This window comes from Chelonia mydas, chromosome 3 (assembly GCF_015237465.2).
Source record: "Chelonia mydas isolate rCheMyd1 chromosome 3, rCheMyd1.pri.v2, whole genome shotgun sequence".
Lineage (NCBI taxonomy): Eukaryota > Metazoa > Chordata > Testudines > Cheloniidae > Chelonia > Chelonia mydas.
In genome coordinates this window covers 674071-692940 of record NC_057851.1, presented here as the reverse complement: position 1 = coordinate 692940, position 18870 = coordinate 674071, and the positions used below count along the sequence as shown (strand labels likewise).

The window sequence follows — 18870 nt, the reverse complement described above, 5'->3', positions numbered from 1 at the left end:
CTTGAATCATTCTCGTGGGCCCTCTCTGACCCTTCTCCTGTTGATCAACATCTGACTTGAGCTGTACTTGACACCTGAACTGGTCACAGCAGTCCAGCAGGGGTGGCACCAGTGCCAGATTCAGAGGGAAAATCACCTCGCTGCTCCTCCTGGAAGTTCTCCGTACCCCTGTTAGCCCCTTGGGCTGCAGCCTGGCCCATATTCAGCTATTACTCACCAGGGCCCCAGCTTTCTTTGGGAGTTGCTGCCCCAGGCCGCACGCCTGGTGCCTACCTGGATGGGGGGGGGCCCCCAGCTGGGGGCAGGGCAGGCTGCGCCCATCCCCCTGGCCTCACGCCTGGTGCCTGCCTAGACGGGGGGGCCCCCAGCTGGGGGCAGGGCAGGCTGCGCCCATCCCCCTGGCCTCACGCCTGGTGCCTGCCTAGACGGGGGGGCCCCCAGCTGAGGGCAGGGCAGGCTGCGCCCATCCCCCTGGCCTCACGCCTGGTGCCTGCCTAGACGTGGGGGCCCCCAGCTGGGGGCAGGGCAGGCTGCGCCCATCCCCCTGGCCCCGGGCCACCCCGCCCCGCCCCAGCCAGGGCTGCCGGCCAGAGCGTTCCAGAGGCCCCGCCCCCAGCGCGGTCCCTGCCCAGCTGGAGGGGCGGGCTCTGCCCGGGTGCCGTCCAATCGGGAGGCGGCGGCGGCGGGCCGGGCGCGTGCCATTGGTCCGCCCGTGCGGGCCGCCAGCAGGGTGCGTTGCGCCGCGCTGCGGTTAGTGCCGTGGCTGTCGGCGACGTAGCGAGCGGCCCCGGGGAGAGCGGGAGGCGCCGGGCCCAGCCCGGTGAGTGCGGCCTGTCAGCGGGGTGCGGGGGCTGCGGGCCGCGGCGGGGTGTGTGTGGGGGGCGGCGGCGGCGAGGGCCCGAGGCCCGGCGGGGGGGCGCGGCGGCGGCAGGGGCCGGGGGGTCCGAGACGGGGGGGGGGGCCCGAGGCCCGGCGAGGGGCTGAGGGGGGACCCGAGGCGGGGAGGGGTGCTGGGTGGGGGGCCCGAGGCGGGGGGGCGCGGCGGGGGATGGGGGGCCCGAGGCCCGGCGGGGGTGCTGGGTGGGGGGCCCGAGGTCCGGCGGGGGATGGGGGGCCCGAGGTCCGGCGGGGGGCGCGGCGGGGGTGCTGGGTGGGGGGCCTGAAGCGGGGGGTGGGGGGCCCGAGGCCCGGCGGGGGTGCTGGGCCCGAGGTGGGGCGGGGGGCCCGGGGCCCGGCGGGGGTGCTGGGCCCGAGGTGGGGCGGGGGGCCCGGGGCCCGGCGGGGGTGCTGGGTGGGGGGCCTGAGGCGGGGCGGGGGGCGCGGTGGGGGGCCCGAGGCTTGGGGGGGGGGGTCTCTGGGCGGAGCGGGCACTGACCGGGGTTCCTGAGCGGGGTTCCCAGGCTCGAATCTGCTTCTCCCCGTTCCCCAGGCGGGCTGGGGCTGGAGACGTCCCATTCCCGGGAGCTGGCGGGGCGGGCGGCGACTGGTGTGTGGGGTCTGCCCCGTTAGCCAAGACCGAGCTTGGGCACTGGCTGGGCAAGTCCCGGGGGGTGCTCGCCAGCTTGCCAGTGCTTTATGAGCTTGTGACACTTCCCCGTAGCAGAGTTGGCCCCAAATCTGCCTCTTCCCCGGTCTAGGGATCTGCTGCACCGAAATGATTCTGGGAAGTCTCCGAGAACGGCCGACGGTGCTGCTGGCTGGGTCCCCGGCCACTGGTACCCATGTGCAGGGCTCGCTCTTTGCACCTCTGCTAATGCCCAGAAAAATGCAGCTCTGCTTGCCTGAGCAGCAAGATTTCTCCCCCTTAACCAAGCCCTTGTTCCTGAGCCTTCCCAGAAAGCAAGGCCTGCAGCTGAAGTGTGTGAGAGAGACAGAGGGCCCCCCACAGTGATTGACCCAGAACTGTCTGTAGGGGAATGGGAAACGAGCAAAACGCTTCACCTTCTGGTGGATCCGATTTCACAGAGAGAATGTTCTCCCGTCTGCCGTACTTCAGGAACTTGTGGGGTGAGCTCACTGGTTGACCACTGCAGATCTGCTTTGGCCCCAGACACCAAGTGCTGCTTTGCTAAGTCTTAGAAGAATCAAGTCAAACTCTTCATCCTGAGTGAGCTGCCCTGAGCTGGAGAGTGGCTGTCCTTGGGGAATATCCGCTCCACTTTCCTTAGTACAGTGCTGGGTGCTTGACTAGAGGTGGTATATGAGCTTTGTCATGATTTCCAGGTACTAGAGTTGCATCCCATCATGTCTGAAGGAGAAGTCAAGCAGGTTCCCAGCAGTGGCTCAGACACAAAGCCAGAATCCACATCTTCTGGGCCAGGAATGACCTCCGTGTCTCCACCAGTGACTTCTGCAGCTCCAGCAGCACCCCAGGAGGAGGAGGAAGAGGAGGAGAGTGAAGATGAGTCTGAAATCCTTGAAGAATCTCCTTGTGGACGGTGGCAAAAGAGACGTGAAGAGGTCAGTGCCCAGCAAATGAGCAAGGGGCAGGGAACTTGTAATGTTGTGAAGGCCAAGACTGTAACAGGTTCAAAAAAGAACTAGATAAATTCATGGAGGATAGATCCATCAATGGCTATTAGCCAGGATGCGCAGGGATGGTGTCCGTAGCCTCTGTTTGCCAGAAGCTGGGAGTGGGCGATGGGATGGATCACTTGATGATTCCCTGTTCTAGGCATTGACCACTGTCAGAAGACAGGATACTGGGCTAGAGGGACCTTTGGTCTAACCCAGTATGGCTATTCTTATGTTCTAATGGTCTCTATTGAGGGTGTGAAACACAGAAAATATGGGATGTGATGAGGATCAGAGGTGGGGGCCTATGTGAGCTTGTGAAATGCTGTACTTTCTTTTGGGTATAGCTAGTGTTTGGGGCTGGTGCAGAGTTACAATTCCCCAGGAAGAACAATGGTGGGATGAGGAAGCTCAGCCTCGGGATGAGGAACTGCTCTGTGGTCTGGCTAGAAGTGAACTAATCTGTCTGAGTAGCCCAGGGCATCTTGTCCTGTGGTTGTCATGTGACTACCTCAAAGTGAGCAGGACAGATTGGTTCCATCAGTTCTTTTTATTAGTGAGTGGTCCAGTCATAGAACCTGGTTCCCTTCCTGAGCTGAACTGTTCCCTACGTCTCTCAAAGTAGCTTTCTTCTGTTGGTTCCTTTACATCCATCTCTCCCTTACCTTGTCGTCATTTCCAGATGATAGTTTGCTTTGCCCCTGTTTGTGTAAGAGAATGAGACAACATACTGAATGTACCTGAGTGCTACTGAATAGCACTTCACATGATGGTGGAGTTATCTCCTACCTAATCCCCTTTGGACGGTGGCAAAAGAGAGAACTTCACAAGCCCCGTTTGAAAATGATTTTCGTCAGTCTCTGGAATATCTAGTCCAGGGGCCTATCTGTGGTCTCTGTTTGTTAGGGTTTATTTCTCTTTTTATCCTAGCTGGGTTAGAGCTGGTGCAGTTTACTTCTGCACAGAAAATGGGCAACAGAGAAGTGAGGGATGGTGTCAAGTTTCCTTCCCCACTCTAGGGTACAGATGTGGGGACCTGCATGAAAGACCCCCTAAGCTTATTCTTACCAGCTTAGGTTAAAAACTTCCCCAAGGTACAAACTTTGCCTTGTCCTTGAACCCTATGCTGCCACCACCAAGCGTCTTACACAAAGACCAGGGAAAGAGCCCACTTGGAGACGTCTTCCCCGCAAATATTCCCCCAAGTCCTACACCCCCTTTCCTGGGGAAGGCTTGATAAGAATCCTCACCAATTTGTAGAGGTGAACACAGACCCAAACCCTTGGATCTTAAGAACAGAGAAAAATCAATCAGGTTCTTAAAAGAAGAATTTTAATTAAAGAAAAGGTAAAAGAATCACCTCTGTAAAATCAGGCTGGTAAATACCTTACAGGGTAATCAGATTCAAAACACAGAATCTCTCTAGGCAAAATCTTAAATTACAAAAAGACACAAAAGCAGGAATATCCATTCCACCCAGCACAGCTTATTTTACCAGCCATTAAACAAAAGGAAATCTAACGCATTTCTAGCTAGATTACTTACTAACTAACAGGGGTTGTGAGTCTGCATTCCTGATCTATTCCTGGCAAAAGCATCACACAGACTCTTTGTCGTCCCTCCCCCGCTCCCGATATGAAAGTATCTTGTCTCCTCATTGGTCATTTGGGTCAGGTGCCTGCTAAGTTACCTTAGCTTCTTAACCCTTTACAGGTGAAAGGGTTTTGCCTCTGGCCAGGAGGGATTTTATAGCAGTGCATGCAGAAAGGTGGTTACCCTTCCCTTTATATTTATGACAGATGGTATTTGTGGCATCAGTGCACGTCTCATCAAGCCCTTTGTTGTTGGTTATCCAGAGAGCGTTGGCCAATTTGTGTTTTGCTGTCTTTGTCTGGTGTGGTGACTGAGACCTTCTCTGATGTAGAGGTTACCACAATCATCCATCCCTCTGTCAGCTGCTGGCTGGACTCTTGCAGTTGTGGCTGTATTTCGGGCTTGACTTGGAACTTCAGCCAGTGCAAAATACTGCCTTTTAAGTAGGGGCACGCCATGTAAACTTGACTCGCATGCTGCTTGCTCTCACTAAGCTCCTGATGCACAGCAGGGTTTTGTTTGCCCTTTATAAAGCCCCCAGTGGGCTGTCACAGACGCTAGCTTCCTTCCATCCTCCACTGTGGCCCGTGCGTTTCACGCAGTCCTAGTGGTCTGTTACCAGAGCTGACCTCCAGGCAGGTGACAGGACTTGTCTGTGAGGAGCGCTTGGGTCTGGGATTTGCTTCCTGATGCGGTCTGCTAAAACAAATGCGATCTTGAGGATCGTGCAAGACACACTCCATCCTCTCTTCTCAAAGCTTGGCTTTACTAGGGAAAAAAAAGTGCACACTTACTTCATGTCCGCTATTATTAGGTAACTTCTTTGTGAAGACAAGGCAGTGGTAGTTTTAACACCTAAGTTAGAAGGTCAAGGTGAACCCAAGGCTTGCTCATAGTCTTGATATTGACCTGCTAATACATGCAAAAACCATGTGGTGCCTTGTTCTCATTTTATCTCATGTTAGCTAATACCAGGTAAGAGCACACCTTGTTTCCTAGTAAAGGCATACCCTTGATGGGTACAAGGAGGGTATGTACACGCTTAATAACTGCCTGCTTGTGTGTGGTGGGATGATAGTCTACAGTTATGTGAGCACATGTTTTCTTCATAGGACCCCATCTTCCTAAGCACCCAGGATGGATGGTGTTTAAGGAATGAGGCAGCTGCTCAGTATTTCTGTTTGACGTCTTAACTCAGTATGTGGCTCCGTGTCTCATTGATGGCACACCCAGATATCCACACATGGAATGACTAATGGCTTCGTGGGCTTTTCTGTGGTGCTTATCACTGGCGTATTGGAGCCTAACAAACATTAAATAATTTCTCTACAGCATGCTTGTGTGGTAGAGGGGGTTTTTGCAGATAGGGAAACTGAGAAACAGACAGATTAAGGCCAAAAGTTGCAAACTTCTCCAGCTGTCTGTTTTCCAGAATATTTGGCATTTCTATAAGGTTAGGTGGGAAAATGTGGCAATATTTAATGGTGGAAAACCTAAAATAAATGAGCAAAGGGACCTGTCCAATGCCACACAGTGAGTCAGTGCCAGAACTCAGGGCCCACTAACTCTTCATTTTTCCAGATCAAACTGCCTTCCTGCTAGAGATACTCAGCATCTACAGTTCCCTTTGATTTCAGCTGAAGTTGAGTGCTTACCACTTCTGAAAGTCAGGCTCCATGTATCTCAAGTGAGGCACCCAGAAAATGAGGAACACACAGCTAGTGGCTGCCTATGCCAATTTTGGCTTGATTTGCCCAATGGTCACATGGGAAGTGTGTGTGTTGGATAGCATATTTTTTTTTCTGGGTGGTAGTCCGTTATCTTAACCATGTGGTCAGCCTTCCTCTTTCTGCAGAGAAGCCTTCCTGAAGGTTCGCCTACATGGGGAAAGTGACCACACTAGCTGTAGCCGAATAAACTATTCACGAATAGCTCCTTGTGTGGATGCTGTTCTGGAATCAGTCACTTTATTTCAGATAAATTGCTATGGAAGTGCACTAATTATTCTGGAATTAAAGTGACTTTGATTCCAATACAGTGTTCACAGAAGGAGCTAGAGTGGAACAACTGTTCAGCTAATTTCTCTGTGTAGACAAACTTTTATTCACTACACACCACCTCCTAACTTTTGCAGCAGTGAGGTAGTGATCCTGTTGAAAACCCTCTAGTCATTACACAGCTGATTCATTCCTTGAGCATCATCCATCCTGTGCACTGAAAGAGGCAGATGCCTGTGGAACAAAATAGTGTGTGATCGTTAGTCTACATCATGATGGATATGCATTGGGGAACAGAATTAAAGTTGCACAGGCAACCTTCATTTTGGCATTTCTTTTCTTTTGAATCATTGACTTTGCGACCTAAATAACATTCTTTTAGTGTAGTTTGGTGTATGTAATGGCCTAGGTTTCTTTACAATTATACAGAATTTGGCAGTGGGTTTTAATCTAGTGAGACCATATGTAGCAGCTGGAGAACATTGGGGCCCTGGCAAGTCAGCAAGAAGAGGGCAGGTTTGCACTAGGATTTGCTAATAGAATGATGATCGCTATTAAGTGCTTATCTTTTTTATTGTACACTTTATTGGGTACCAAGGGAACATGTTCAGAAATGTTTTTTTTCCTTTCTGCTTCACTCTCCTATCAGTCTTGCAATAGGACAACCCCCTACAAGGGGTTGTAGTTGCAAAGTATATAGTTTGAGTCACAAGTGAGGAAAAAAGTCTTAAAATGCTGCACAGTTGTCTTCAGTAGTTTTCCTCCCACTTCCTTGTTTCTCAGCCATTCTTCCCCATAAATATATATCCCTTGACTGAGCCCAAACGTGGAAAGTGGTGCGTGAATGGAAACAAGTTTTTATAGTGACATCCCACATTCGTAGCCAGAGAGCTGGGAAAATTCTATATGCCAGAGACCAACTCAAATTCTTTCTAAGAACTTACAGTTCTTTATGCAGGTTATTGAATGACAACACTTTGAATCAGTGAAATGCAGGATAGAAACATTACAAGTTTTAATATGGGTAAGCGTGTACATCTAGGACAAAGAATGGAAGCCATGCTCACCTGACTGGGGGGATTCTATCCTGGGAAGCAGTGACTCTGGAAAAGATTTGGGGTTGTGGTGGATAATAAGTAGAAGGTGAGCTCCCAGTGTGATGCTGTGGCCAAAAGAGCTAATGCAATCCATGGATGCATAAACACAATCTATGTACCTGCATGAGGATCAAATATTTGATGATGGGCTCTTCAGTCTGTCAGAGAAAGATAACATGATCCAATGGCTGGAAGCTGAAGCTAGACAAATTCACACTGGAAATAAGGCCTAAAGTTTTAAATGAGTAATTAACCATGGGAACAATTTACCGAGGGTCATGGTAGATTCTCCATTAGTGGAAATTCTTAAATCAAGATTGGATGTATTTCTAAAAGATGTGCTCTAGGAATTATTTTGGGGCAGTTCTCTAGCATGTGTTATACAGGAGGTCCGACTAAATGATCACAATGGTTCCTTCTGGCCTTGGAATATAGGAATTGTTAATGCACACCTTCATGGGCTGTTCCGTGATCCTAAGTGCATAATATGGTTACCTAGCAGCTTCTCATCAGAATTGTCCCTTTGAAAATTGCCTCAGATTCCCACCACAGGGTTTGTGTGCTCCTTGTGGTGGATTTGGGGCTAAGGTTGTGGGGTCCCAGCTGTGGATAGCTGTGTCAGCAAAACACTTAAACATCTCCAAGATCTGTCTTGAGTGGTAACAGCTAATTTAGACCACAGCATTTTGTGTGTATGGCAGCAGTCTTCCTCAGGTTTGGGAAATGTACTCAGTGTCGCACCTAAATACAAGGTTAAACAGATTGTGTACTAACTACTTATGCTAAACTTTCTAAGGGACCATTTCAGGTGAAGTGGCCTGTTAACACTCCTGTAGTCTTAGGACAAAAAGTCACCAGTTTAGTGAGATTCCTTTGTAACTCTTTGCAGTCAGCTTAATTTTGTATAATCAAGTAATTTTGTATCATCTGGAAACTTTGCTACCTCACTGTTTACCCCCTTTTCCAGATTGATTATGAATGTGTTGAACAGCGCAGGTCCCAGTGCAGATCTGTGGCAGACCCTGCTATTTACCTCTCATGCTATTTATGGCACTTACTAGAAAATTACCTTTCCCTTCCCATGGTGCTCACTGGGTATTTCACTAAGCAATGAAAACCAAAGAATGACCAAGAACCCCAGATCTCACAATGTTTCTCTGGCAGCTTTAGCTGATTTTCAGCCTTCCTAGTGCACTGTCCAGAGAGTACATCGGGTCTTGTATGCATCCCTGGGCCAGAACAAATTAATCTTTGTCCACTAAAGCCCTACCTTTACAAAAAGGATATGTTTCAATGTTAGCTCAATCAGGTTATCTCATCAGGATTGAAAAGCCCTGTTGCAATACAGCCAAGGAAGTTGGAAGTTAGATTAGCTCGCTCTTTTAGCCTTGGTTTGTCTAGCTAAAACATGGCTTCAAATGTGTTAAAAATCTAATGTAGACAAGACTTATCCTGAGTTAGACTGCTGTTCCCCAGGGTAAAATGCAAACGGTTATAACCTGGAACAAGCATTTCATTAGTGTCCACACTAGCCTTTACAAACATGTTAATTGACAGACAACCAACATGAGGTAAAAACTCTGGTGTAGACATAGAACAGAATTTGTTTTAATTTGTTGTTAGAACTTTCCAGCCCTGTAGTGTTACACTGGGGTCTGCAGACCCCTTGTGACTGGCACTTGAGCCAGAGGCACCTGTGCACAGCTGGCATGCTTAGCAGAAGTAAATAGTACTGGGCCTGTGTGTTCGCGTTTCTCTAGGAACCAGGTTGCTTTCTCAGCTTGCTCCAGATGGGAGGACACTGATTGCATCCAATTACACACAAGTGCCTGAAGTTTTTTTCAACCGCCTTGAAAGAGCATCTAAATTTTTATTGAATACTGTAATAATATCAGAGTAGGAGCCGTGTTAGTCTGTATTCACAAAAAGAAAAGGAGGACTTGTGGCACCTTAGAAACTAACAGATTTATTTGAGCATAAGCTCTCGTGAGCTATAGCTCACTTCATTGGATGCATGCAGTGGAAAATACAGTGGGGAGATTTATATACACAGAGAACATGAAACAATGGGTATTATCATACACACTGTAAGGAGAGTGATCACTTAAGATGAGCTAATACCAGCAGGAGAGCGGGGGTGGGGGGCGGAGAAAACCTTTTGTAGTGATAATCAAGGTGGGCCATTTCCAGCCGTTGACAAGAACTTCTGAGGAATGGGGGTGGGGGAGGGGGTAAACATGGGGAAATAGTTTTACTTTGTGTAATGACCCATCCACTCCCAGTCTCTATTCAAGCCTAAGTTAATTGTATCCAGTTTGCAAATTAATTCCAATTCAGCAGTCTCTCCTTGGAGTCTGTTTTTGAAGTCTTTTTGTTGTAATATCGTGACTTTTAGGTCTGTAATCGAGTGACCAGAGAGATTGAAGTGTTCTCCGACTGGTTTATGAATGTTATAATTCTTCACGTCTGATTTGTGTCCATTTATTCTTTTACGTAGAGACTGTCCAGTTTGGCCAATGTACATGGCAGTGTGGCATTGTGGGCACATGATGGCATAGATCACATTGGTGGATGTGCAGGTGAACGAGCCTCTGATAGTGTGGCTGATGTGATTAGGCCCTATGATGGTGTCCCCTGAATAGATATGTGGACACAGTTGGCAACGGGCTTTGTTGCAAGGATAGGTTCCTGGGTTAGTGGTTCTGTTGTGTGGTATGTGGTTGCTGGTGAGTATTTGCTTCAGGTTGGGGGGCTGTCTGTAGGCAAGGACTGGCCTGTCTCCCAAGATCTGTGGGAGTGATGGGTCGTCCTTCAGGATAGGTTGTAGATCCTTGATGATGCGTTGGAGAGGTTTTAGTTGGGGGCTGAAGGTGACGGCTAGTGGCGTTCTGTTATTTTCTTTGTTGAGCCTGTCCTGTAATAGGTGACTTCTGGGTACTCTTCTGGCTCTGTCAGTCTGTTTCTTCACTTCCGCAGGTGGGTATTGCAGTTGTAAGAACGCTTGATAGAGATCTTGTAGGTGTTTGCCTCTGTCTGAGGGGTTGGAGCAAATGCGGTATCGTAGAGCTTGGCTGTAGACAATGGATCGTGTGGTGTGGTCAGGGTGAAAGCTGGAGGCATGTAGGTAGGAATAGCGGTCAGTAGGTTTCCGGTATAGGGTGGTGTTTATGTGACCATCGCTTATTAGCACCGTAGTGTCCAGGAAGTGGATCTCTTGTGTGGATCTCTCCAGTCAGAAAACTGACCAGTTAGTCTTACCTTTTTCCTGTCTTTTAACCAGATAGTTAGTTATTCATGAGGATCGTCCCTGTTATCCCCTAACTCCTTACTTTGCTTAAGAGCCTTTGGTGAGGGACCTTGGCAAACACTTTCTGAAGAACACTAAATCCACTAGATCACCCTTGTCCATGTGTGTGTTGACCCTTTGAGACAATTCTGATAGACTGGTGAGGCATGATTTTTCTCTTTACAAAGGCCATGTTGACGGTTCCCCAACAAATCATGTTAATCTATGAGTCTGATTCTTTTCTTTTCTGTAGCTTCAACCAGTTTGCCTGGATCTGAAGTAAGGCTTACTGACTTATAATTGCCAGGGTTGCCTTTGGAGCCCTTTTAAAAAAAAAAAAAAAAATTGTAAAAGTATAATTAGACAGGACAAAAAAAATCTGAAGAGCAACTACCAAAAGACAAAAATCTAACAGCAAATAATTGTCACATTAGCTGTCTTCCACTCATCTGGTGCAGAGGCTGATTTAAGGGATAGGTTACATACCACATTTATTAGTTCTGAAATTTCATATTTAAATTCCTTCGGAACTCTTGAGTGAATACTATCAGGTCCTGGTGACTTATTCCTGTTCGATTTATCAGTTTGTTTCAAAACCTCTGACACCTCAATTTGGGACAGTTCCTCAGATTTGTCACCTAAAAAGAACGGTTCAGGTGCAGGAATCACTCCTATCCCCTGCAGTGAAGAATAATGCAAAGAATTCATGTAGCTTCTTTGCAAGGGCCTTGTCTTCCTTGAGTGCTCCTTCAGCGACTCAATTTGTCCAGCAGCCCCACTGATTGTCTGTCATGCTTCCTGCTTCTGATGTTCTTGAAACAATTATTTGCTGTTAGTTTTTTTTGTCTTTTGGTAGTTGCTCTTCAGATTTTTTTTTTTGTCCTGTCTAATTATACTTTTACACTTGATTTAGCCACAATTTGTTCCTATCCCTTTTCCTCAGTAGGATCTGACTTCCCATTTTAAAATGATGTTTTTGTCTCTAACCACCTCTTTTACTCTGTTTTGCCGTGGTGGCGTGTTTTTGGTCCTCTTACTGTGTTTTTTTTTTTTTTTTTTTAATTTGGGGTGTGTGTATATATATATATATATATATATATATATATATATATATATATATATAGTTTGAGTCTCTGTGCTGGTGGTAAAAAGTTTCCATGCAGCTTGCAGGCATTTCACTCTTGTCACTGTTCCTTTGAATTACTGTTTAACTGGGGGCCTCGTTTTTGTGTAGTTCCCCTTCTTGAAATTAAATGCTACTGTGGTGGGTGTCTTTGGTATTTCCCCCACCCAGAAGAATGATAAATTTAATTACATTGTGGTCCCTATTACTGAGCAGTTCAACTATATTCACTTCTTGGACCAGATCATGTGCGCCATTTAGGACTAATTCAGGAATTGCCTCTCCCCTTGTGGATTCCAAGACCAACTGCTGTAAAAAGCAGTCTTTAATGTTGTCTAGAAACTTCTCTGCATCCCGTCCTGAAGTGATCTGTCCCAATCAATATGGGGATAGTTGAAATCCTCCATTATTGTTGGGTTTTCTGTATTTTTAGCCTGTCTAACCTCCCTGATCACCATCACTGGTCAGGTGGTCGGCAGTATGTTCCTGCTTCTATACTCTCATTATTTAGCATGGAATTTCTGTCCATAGAGATTCTGTGGTACAGTTTGATTCTTTCAATATTTTTATGATGTTTGACTCTTCTTTCACATATAGTGACACTCCCCCACCAGCATGACCTATTCTGTCATTCCTATGTATCGTTTACTATCAGACATCAAGAATTATAACATTCAAAAACCAGTCGGAGAACACGTCAACCTCCCTGGTCACTGAATTTCAGATCTAAAAGTTGCAGTTCTCCAACAAAAAAACTTCAAACACAGACTCCAATGAGAAACTGCAGAATTGGAATTAATTTGCAAACTGGACACCGTTAAATTAGGCTTGAATAAAGACTGGGAGTGCCACAAGTACTCCTTGTGGTATCGTGTCTCCCCTCCCTCCCCACCCCCGATACAGACTAACATGGCTACCACTCTGAAATCTGGTATTACTGTGTCCCATTGATTATCATTGTTCCACCAAGATTCTGTGATGTCTATTATATCAATACCCTTATTTAGTATGTTACTCAGGTTCACCCATCTTAATAATTCTTGCATTTGTATACAAATACTTATAAAATTTATCAATATTTAGTTGTCTGCCTTCATGTGGTGTAATTCAATTGGACTGTTCTATTTGACTAATTCTCTTCAGTTCCTGTCTGTACTTTTTTAACTTCTGTTCCTCTTCTCTTTACTGAGATATAGAGAATCCACATTAATCTTCCTCTAAGGGATATGTCTTTCTGAACCGTATGCTTCTCCATATCTTTTGTCTTTCTCGTGCCCTTAATGTAAAAACTCCTCTATGGCCTTTTAATTTGACATACCAGCAATCTGGTTTGGTTTAGGTGGAGCCCATCCTGCCTGTATAGGGTCCTCCTTTCCCAAAAGGTTTCCTAGTTTTGGATGAACCTGAATCCTTCCTCCTTACACCATTGTCTCATCCACACAGTGAGACCCTGCAGTTCTGCCTGTCTAACTGGCCCTGCGCGTGGAACTGGAAGCATTTCAGAGAATGGCTACCATGGAGTCCTGGACTTTAATCTTTTACCTAGCAGCCTAAATTTGGCCTCCAGGACCTCTCTCCTCTTTCCCTACGGCACTCCTAGATGTATTGAGAGGTCCACAAACTTTGCACTTGGCAGGCAATTTACCATACAGTCTCCCGCTCATCACAAACCCAACTATCTGTATTTCTAATTCTAGATTATTATCGGTTCTATAGGGGTCCCCTTGCCTTGCGTGGTATACTTAGGGCACAAGGGTACCGTTTCCTCATCTGTACGGAGGGTTCAAACTATGCAATTGCTTCTCTCCACTCCCTCTTGACGTTCTCCTTCCCAAATACTTTCCCCCTCCTCAACAACACAGGCTGTTAGACTGGGGGTTGGATTGCTCTGCTGTGTCCCGGGTAGGGATGTAAATAGCGGCTAAAGAAAGTGACCGTGTAACTGATAAAATTTTATCGATCGGTTACACGGTTAAACATTTAACCGGGGAACTAGGGAGGTCCGGGGGGTGCTGCAGCACCCCCATGTTTTAAGTGGGGTTCCGCTGCCTGCTGCTGTGCCCCTGCGGCCAGGTACTTCAGCTGCCGCCCTGGGTGCAGGGCTGGCAGCTGAGTCCTGGGCTCCGGGGGTCTGTGGAATTTAATTGTTAACCGTTTACTAAAACTGATAAGACTGGTTAACCGGTTAAACTTTTATATCCCTAGTCCCAGAAGACTTGTCTATGTACAGCTCTGTCTCCCTTAGCTCCTCCAGTTGAGTCACTCTGGTCTCCAGAGCCTGTACGCTGTCTCTGAGTGCTGGAGCTGTTTGCCCTGAATGCACGCACATTACACCTGCCCCCAAGGCCAGTCGTACATGCTGCATTCAGTGCAATAAACTGGATACCGCCCCCCCCCTCGGCTACTGGACTTCTGCCTCCGTTATTTTTACTCTTGCTGGGTTTTTTTTGTTTGTTTTTTGGTTGAGGGGAGTTATTGGCCCAAGTTTAGAGAGAGTGTGTTAGGTATATCTGGCTCTCATGCTCCTTCTCTAAACTCTCTTGCAAAACTCTTGTTTGGTGCTCCTGTTTGCTAGCTCTTGTAGTCTCTTACGAGCTGGCATTTTCAACCACATATTCTCTAAGTCAGGCCACCCCTTTGGCAAGGAATGCTAAAGGGTTAGGAATCAAAGCATGGCAGGCCAGACCCTCATTAGGAAGCTCTCGGCCTTGCCTAGCAGGTTGCTAGGCTCAGCACACAGCCCGCCAAACAGACCACACTATAAACTTCAGTCAAGCAGGCACGTGGCAACCAAGCACACAACAACAGACAGATAGCAAACTCACCCCAGGGGTCGTGTAGTTGCTCCTCCTTTACCTGGAGAACTCCCTTGCAAAACTGCTGTTGGCTGCTCTTGTTTACTAGCTTCTCCTGAAGTACTTCTTCACACAACAACACACAGTAGGCCTGTGGAACTCCTTGCTTGGAGATATTATGAAGACCAAAAGTATAAATGGGATTAAAAAAAAAAATTATGGAGGATAACCATTGACGGACCTGTTGGGAGATGGTAAGGGTTGCAACCCCACACTCTGGGTGTCCCTAAACCTGTGCCTGTCAGAAGCTGGGACTGGACGACAGGGAATGGATCACTCAGTAAATTGCCCTGATCTGTTCATTCCCTCTGAAGCACCTGGCATTGGCCCCTGTAGGAAGACAGAATCCTGGGCTAGATGGACCGTTGGTCTGACCCAGAATGGCCGTTCTGATGCTTAGCCATAAGGAGCTTTCTTAAAGTCTGCTCCACTGTCACCTGCCGATTGTTGGATCACCAGCTCTGCAGGCTTCTATTTATGTGCAGTCAGTTGAGATTGATTGAGCTTCTAAGGAACCTTTCTGTGGACTGGAGTCCAAATACTGACAAGAATGCCCTAATGCAGGGGATCTCAAGACATTTTTTGGTGGCCTCAGAGTGCGGCCACCAACTCTTGCTGGTGGCTGCTCTGACAATTTTTCCTAAAATACTTAATTAACTTTAAGAAAAACAAACAAATATGCACATATACATGTCCAAATCATTGTAATTTGTTTATGTAGGTTTTTATTGCAGACTCCAACAATAAAAATAACATACAGTTGTCTCTGTTCCTTACTGGACCTAAACAGAATAGACACAAATACTGTGCTTTGCACATTCTCCTTTTTTTATTGTTTTGCTTTTTTGGTTACTTTGGCGGGGGGAAGAGAGAAACACCTTGCTAGCTAGTAAGTCTGTTTCTGTGAAAAGCTATATTTGTATGTTAGGTAACACTGCCTTGCCCACCACAATCACTGCCCAGGAGGCTGTGGCCACATTTGAGAAATGCTGCCCTAATGTCTGAGCCACATGAGGTCAGGATAGCAGGGTTTGCTTTAAAAAAATAAAGTTTGCCGCTTAAAGTAGAGCACCCATGGATACTTGGGACTAGTTGGCCTGATCAGAGGGCTGGAGTTTGCCCTGTGAGAAGTGATAGAATACTCATGTCACTCGGTAGGTAGCAGTTTTCATGTGCTGTGATGGAGAATAGCACTACACACCAACCGTTGACAGGGTAAATCTTAGATGAGAACCCTTAATTGACAAGGGAAGTGCTTTTCATTGCTCGTTGTCCTGAGCTAAGCCCTCAGGTAAGTTTAAAACAAGGTGAGAACGCGTACGTGGAGGAGGAAGGTCCACAGTTTTCCTGGCACTTCAGTAAAATAGTGTGCTGGGGCTAAAGCATCAGAGATGTGGCATCCAGAGGGCCCAGTCTGCTCAGAAGAGAGGCCTTGTGCAGCAAGGCAGTGTGGTCTACGGAGTGGTTGCAATACTCCTTAAAGCTGCATGGATTGTGACGTTGAGGACAGCAGTCCTCATTCGCCTTCTAATACCCTAGTTCATGGGAGGGCTGCTCCATGTACTGCTAGGGTTGTTTTGAGTTAACTTCTTTGCCTTGATGACGGTGCTAAAGGAAACTAGATTTCTTCTTACCAGTACAATTGATTGCCCACCTAATGGTGGTAGTCATTCTGCATATTAATTTAGCTGTGCTGAAGGATGGGCATATTCCCTCCCAACAGATGGATCTTTCTTGATTTTGAGTTGTAGTCTTATGTCACAAAGCTCTTGGGACCTCTGGACTGCTATTTGTCAGAATATTACTTTTTACTAGACATCTGTCAACAGCTACAGTCCATAGACTTAACGAGATACTGGCCAAATATTCAGTCCTCTATAAACTGTAGTCCATGTGGGAAATGTGATTTGGTTGATGTCCTCATCCCCATTTCCGGTCTCAAGTCATCTGTTTCCATCTTGAACAGGCCATTAACTTATCTCATTCCCCCGTTTCCCCTTTTACACCCCTGCTATGACTACTTGGGTTTGAGTTCACCTGGATATAGAAAAAGCCTTTCAGCTAATCAAAAGGCAGCAGCCATTGCAGGCCTTTATTCTGTGTTTTCTTAGAATTTGCAAAGCTATTATTTGAAGATATACTTGTGTTTTGAAATAAAAATGTGTCCATAACTAGGTATGATCTGGGAGAGCAAAATTACATTAGCTTCTAATTTTCTTGATGTGCCATCTAGAGCTGATTCTCATTTTGGCAGTTTAGTAGTTCCTGTTCACTTAGAAATTCTTAACCCACCTTCCTGGTGCAGGAATTGTACTGGTTGCTAATTTCCCACAAGTGGAAATATGTAGAGGCCACTGGAAGAAGAAAAAGGTTGCTTACCAGTAACTTCAGATTCCAAGATTCCAGAAAGGACCATTGGGATCATCTAGTCTGACTTCACGTGTAACACAGGCCAGAGAAGTTCTCCAAAATAATTCCTAGAGCAGTTTTTTTAAAAAAAACATCCAATCTGGATTTAAACATTGTCAGTGATAGAGAATCCACCATGACCAATGGTTAATTACCTTTGCTGTTAAAAATGTATGCCTTATTTCCAGTCTGAGTCTGTCTAGCTTCAGTTTCCAGCCATTAGATTGTGTTAGAACTTTCTGTGCTAGACTGAAGAGCTCATTATCAGATGTTCCCCATGTAGGTACGGCAATCAAGGTACCCTTCTTTGTTCAGCTAAATAGACTCAAGGAGCTCAATCACTATAAAGCAGATTTTCTAATCCTTTAATCGTTCTCGTGGCTTTTCTTTGGAGAGGGTTCAATTTATCAACCTCCTTCTTGGATTGTGGTCATCAGACCTGACCCCAGCATTTTAGCAGTGATTGGTCAGTGTGTATGTGTGCGTGCTCTGCACATTCACAGTTCAGCCCACCTTCCCCCACTTCAGTCTCAGGTCAAGAATTCCAAAAGTAAAGAAGGAACTGGGAGGCGGTTGGGGCCACTGCCCCTTATGTCTTCAGAACCGTCTGCAAGGTAGGGGGAGGAAGGGAAAAGTGGCCCCAAAGGACAGTGCTCTCTAGAAGATGTTACACCGAGAGATGCCAATCCCACAAGTGTGTGTATGCAGAGGGCACCCTGACGACTGGTCGGTAACTTCTCTGTCCGTAGTGATAGGAAGGAAAGAGCAGGTATTCTGTAGGGCTATGTTACATTTTAGTTGATGCTGAGACATCTAGGACAGGCTGTGATTTGGCATTGGATGGAGGGACCTGAAGCAGTGAGCAAATTTGTAGTGGAGAAAGTCTCCATCATGGGACTTTCACAAACTAAGCAGGGTGTGATGTCTGGTCACCTCTCCAAGGAGAACCCAACTTGTGACATAAAGTCTGTTTTCTCATCTCAGGTGATTGAGAAGGCAGTCGTGTCAGTACTGACCAAATGCCCTTTGCTGCGCTGCAGTGCTCAAGGTGGATTGATTTACATCAAGTGGAAAGCCTGCATTTAAATAATTGACTTTTAAAGAGGTGCATTCTCAATGGTTGATACAGCCATTAAAGTTTGATGTACAACGAAACAGAGTCTTTATGCTAGATTTGATATATAATTTTTCTCCCTAGGAGGGTACATTATAACTACATACTTTTATTTAAGTAGTTATGTTGCTTAATATTTTCAGGTTCTTATTAATTCTACATTTTTAGTATGTAGAAAACAGTGACTGATATATTGCTTATTAGATAAGTAACTTTTTTGCTTATGCTTTGTGTCAAGCTGCATTATGATAACTGGCATTTAAATACAATAGTGTATAATTTTTTATTAAAACAAGCCCTTAATACAGTACATAACCTATTGTGCCATATTTATAAAGCTTGATCTCAAAAGTTAGAGGTTTTTCCTCTGATTCTTTCTTTATATAGAAAATCAGCCTTTAACTCAGTTTTTGATAGAGGCTCATGGATTCTGCATACTTTTTTTTTATTTAAATGTTTTTAAGAGATTATAATAAATTTAGGTCTTAACATATATTTTGTATTAAATTTAGATTTCATTTAACAGATTTATTTTGAAAAAGAAAAAAGTATTTAATATCAATTTAAATAATCCAGTTTTGTTTTTTAAATCATTTATTTTTAGCAGCTGGGTCGGGTGGCTGTTCCCTGGCTGAATCAGCGCTGACCCCAGGGTCCCAGCATGGTGCTAAGGGTGTTGTGCTTCTGGCAGAGAGATGTAACACCGAAGTCCTGAGTGAGCGTAAGCAGCCCAGATTCCATATGTAGTAGGAGAGATGAGGGCCTCATGTGTTGGCCAAATTCAAATATAAGGACTCTCACTGGCTAAAACTTCATGCAATTTCAGTCTGATATGGTGTCATTCATTTTCCTGTTCTGTTTGTGTAGCTAGTTGTTGGTGGT

At 46.2% G+C, this 18870-nt stretch overlaps 1 protein-coding gene across 2 annotated transcripts in view; it reads left to right on the top strand.

Moving 5' to 3' along the window:
• The first annotated feature begins 681 nt into the window (after positions 1 to 681).
• Positions 682 to 18870, top strand: part of NRBP1 (nuclear receptor binding protein 1) — a 79349-nt gene continuing 61160 nt past the window's right edge. Inside the window, exons 1-2 of one of the 2 annotated variants that reach the window (XM_043541938.1) lie at positions 682 to 820; positions 2224 to 2460. In XM_043541938.1, the coding sequence (XP_043397873.1) occupies positions 2245 to 2460 (216 nt within the window). In that variant the 5' untranslated portion in view covers positions 682 to 820; positions 2224 to 2244. The remainder of the gene's footprint in view (positions 821 to 2223; positions 2461 to 18870) is intronic. The other variant, XM_037893592.2, reaches the window with a different exon arrangement.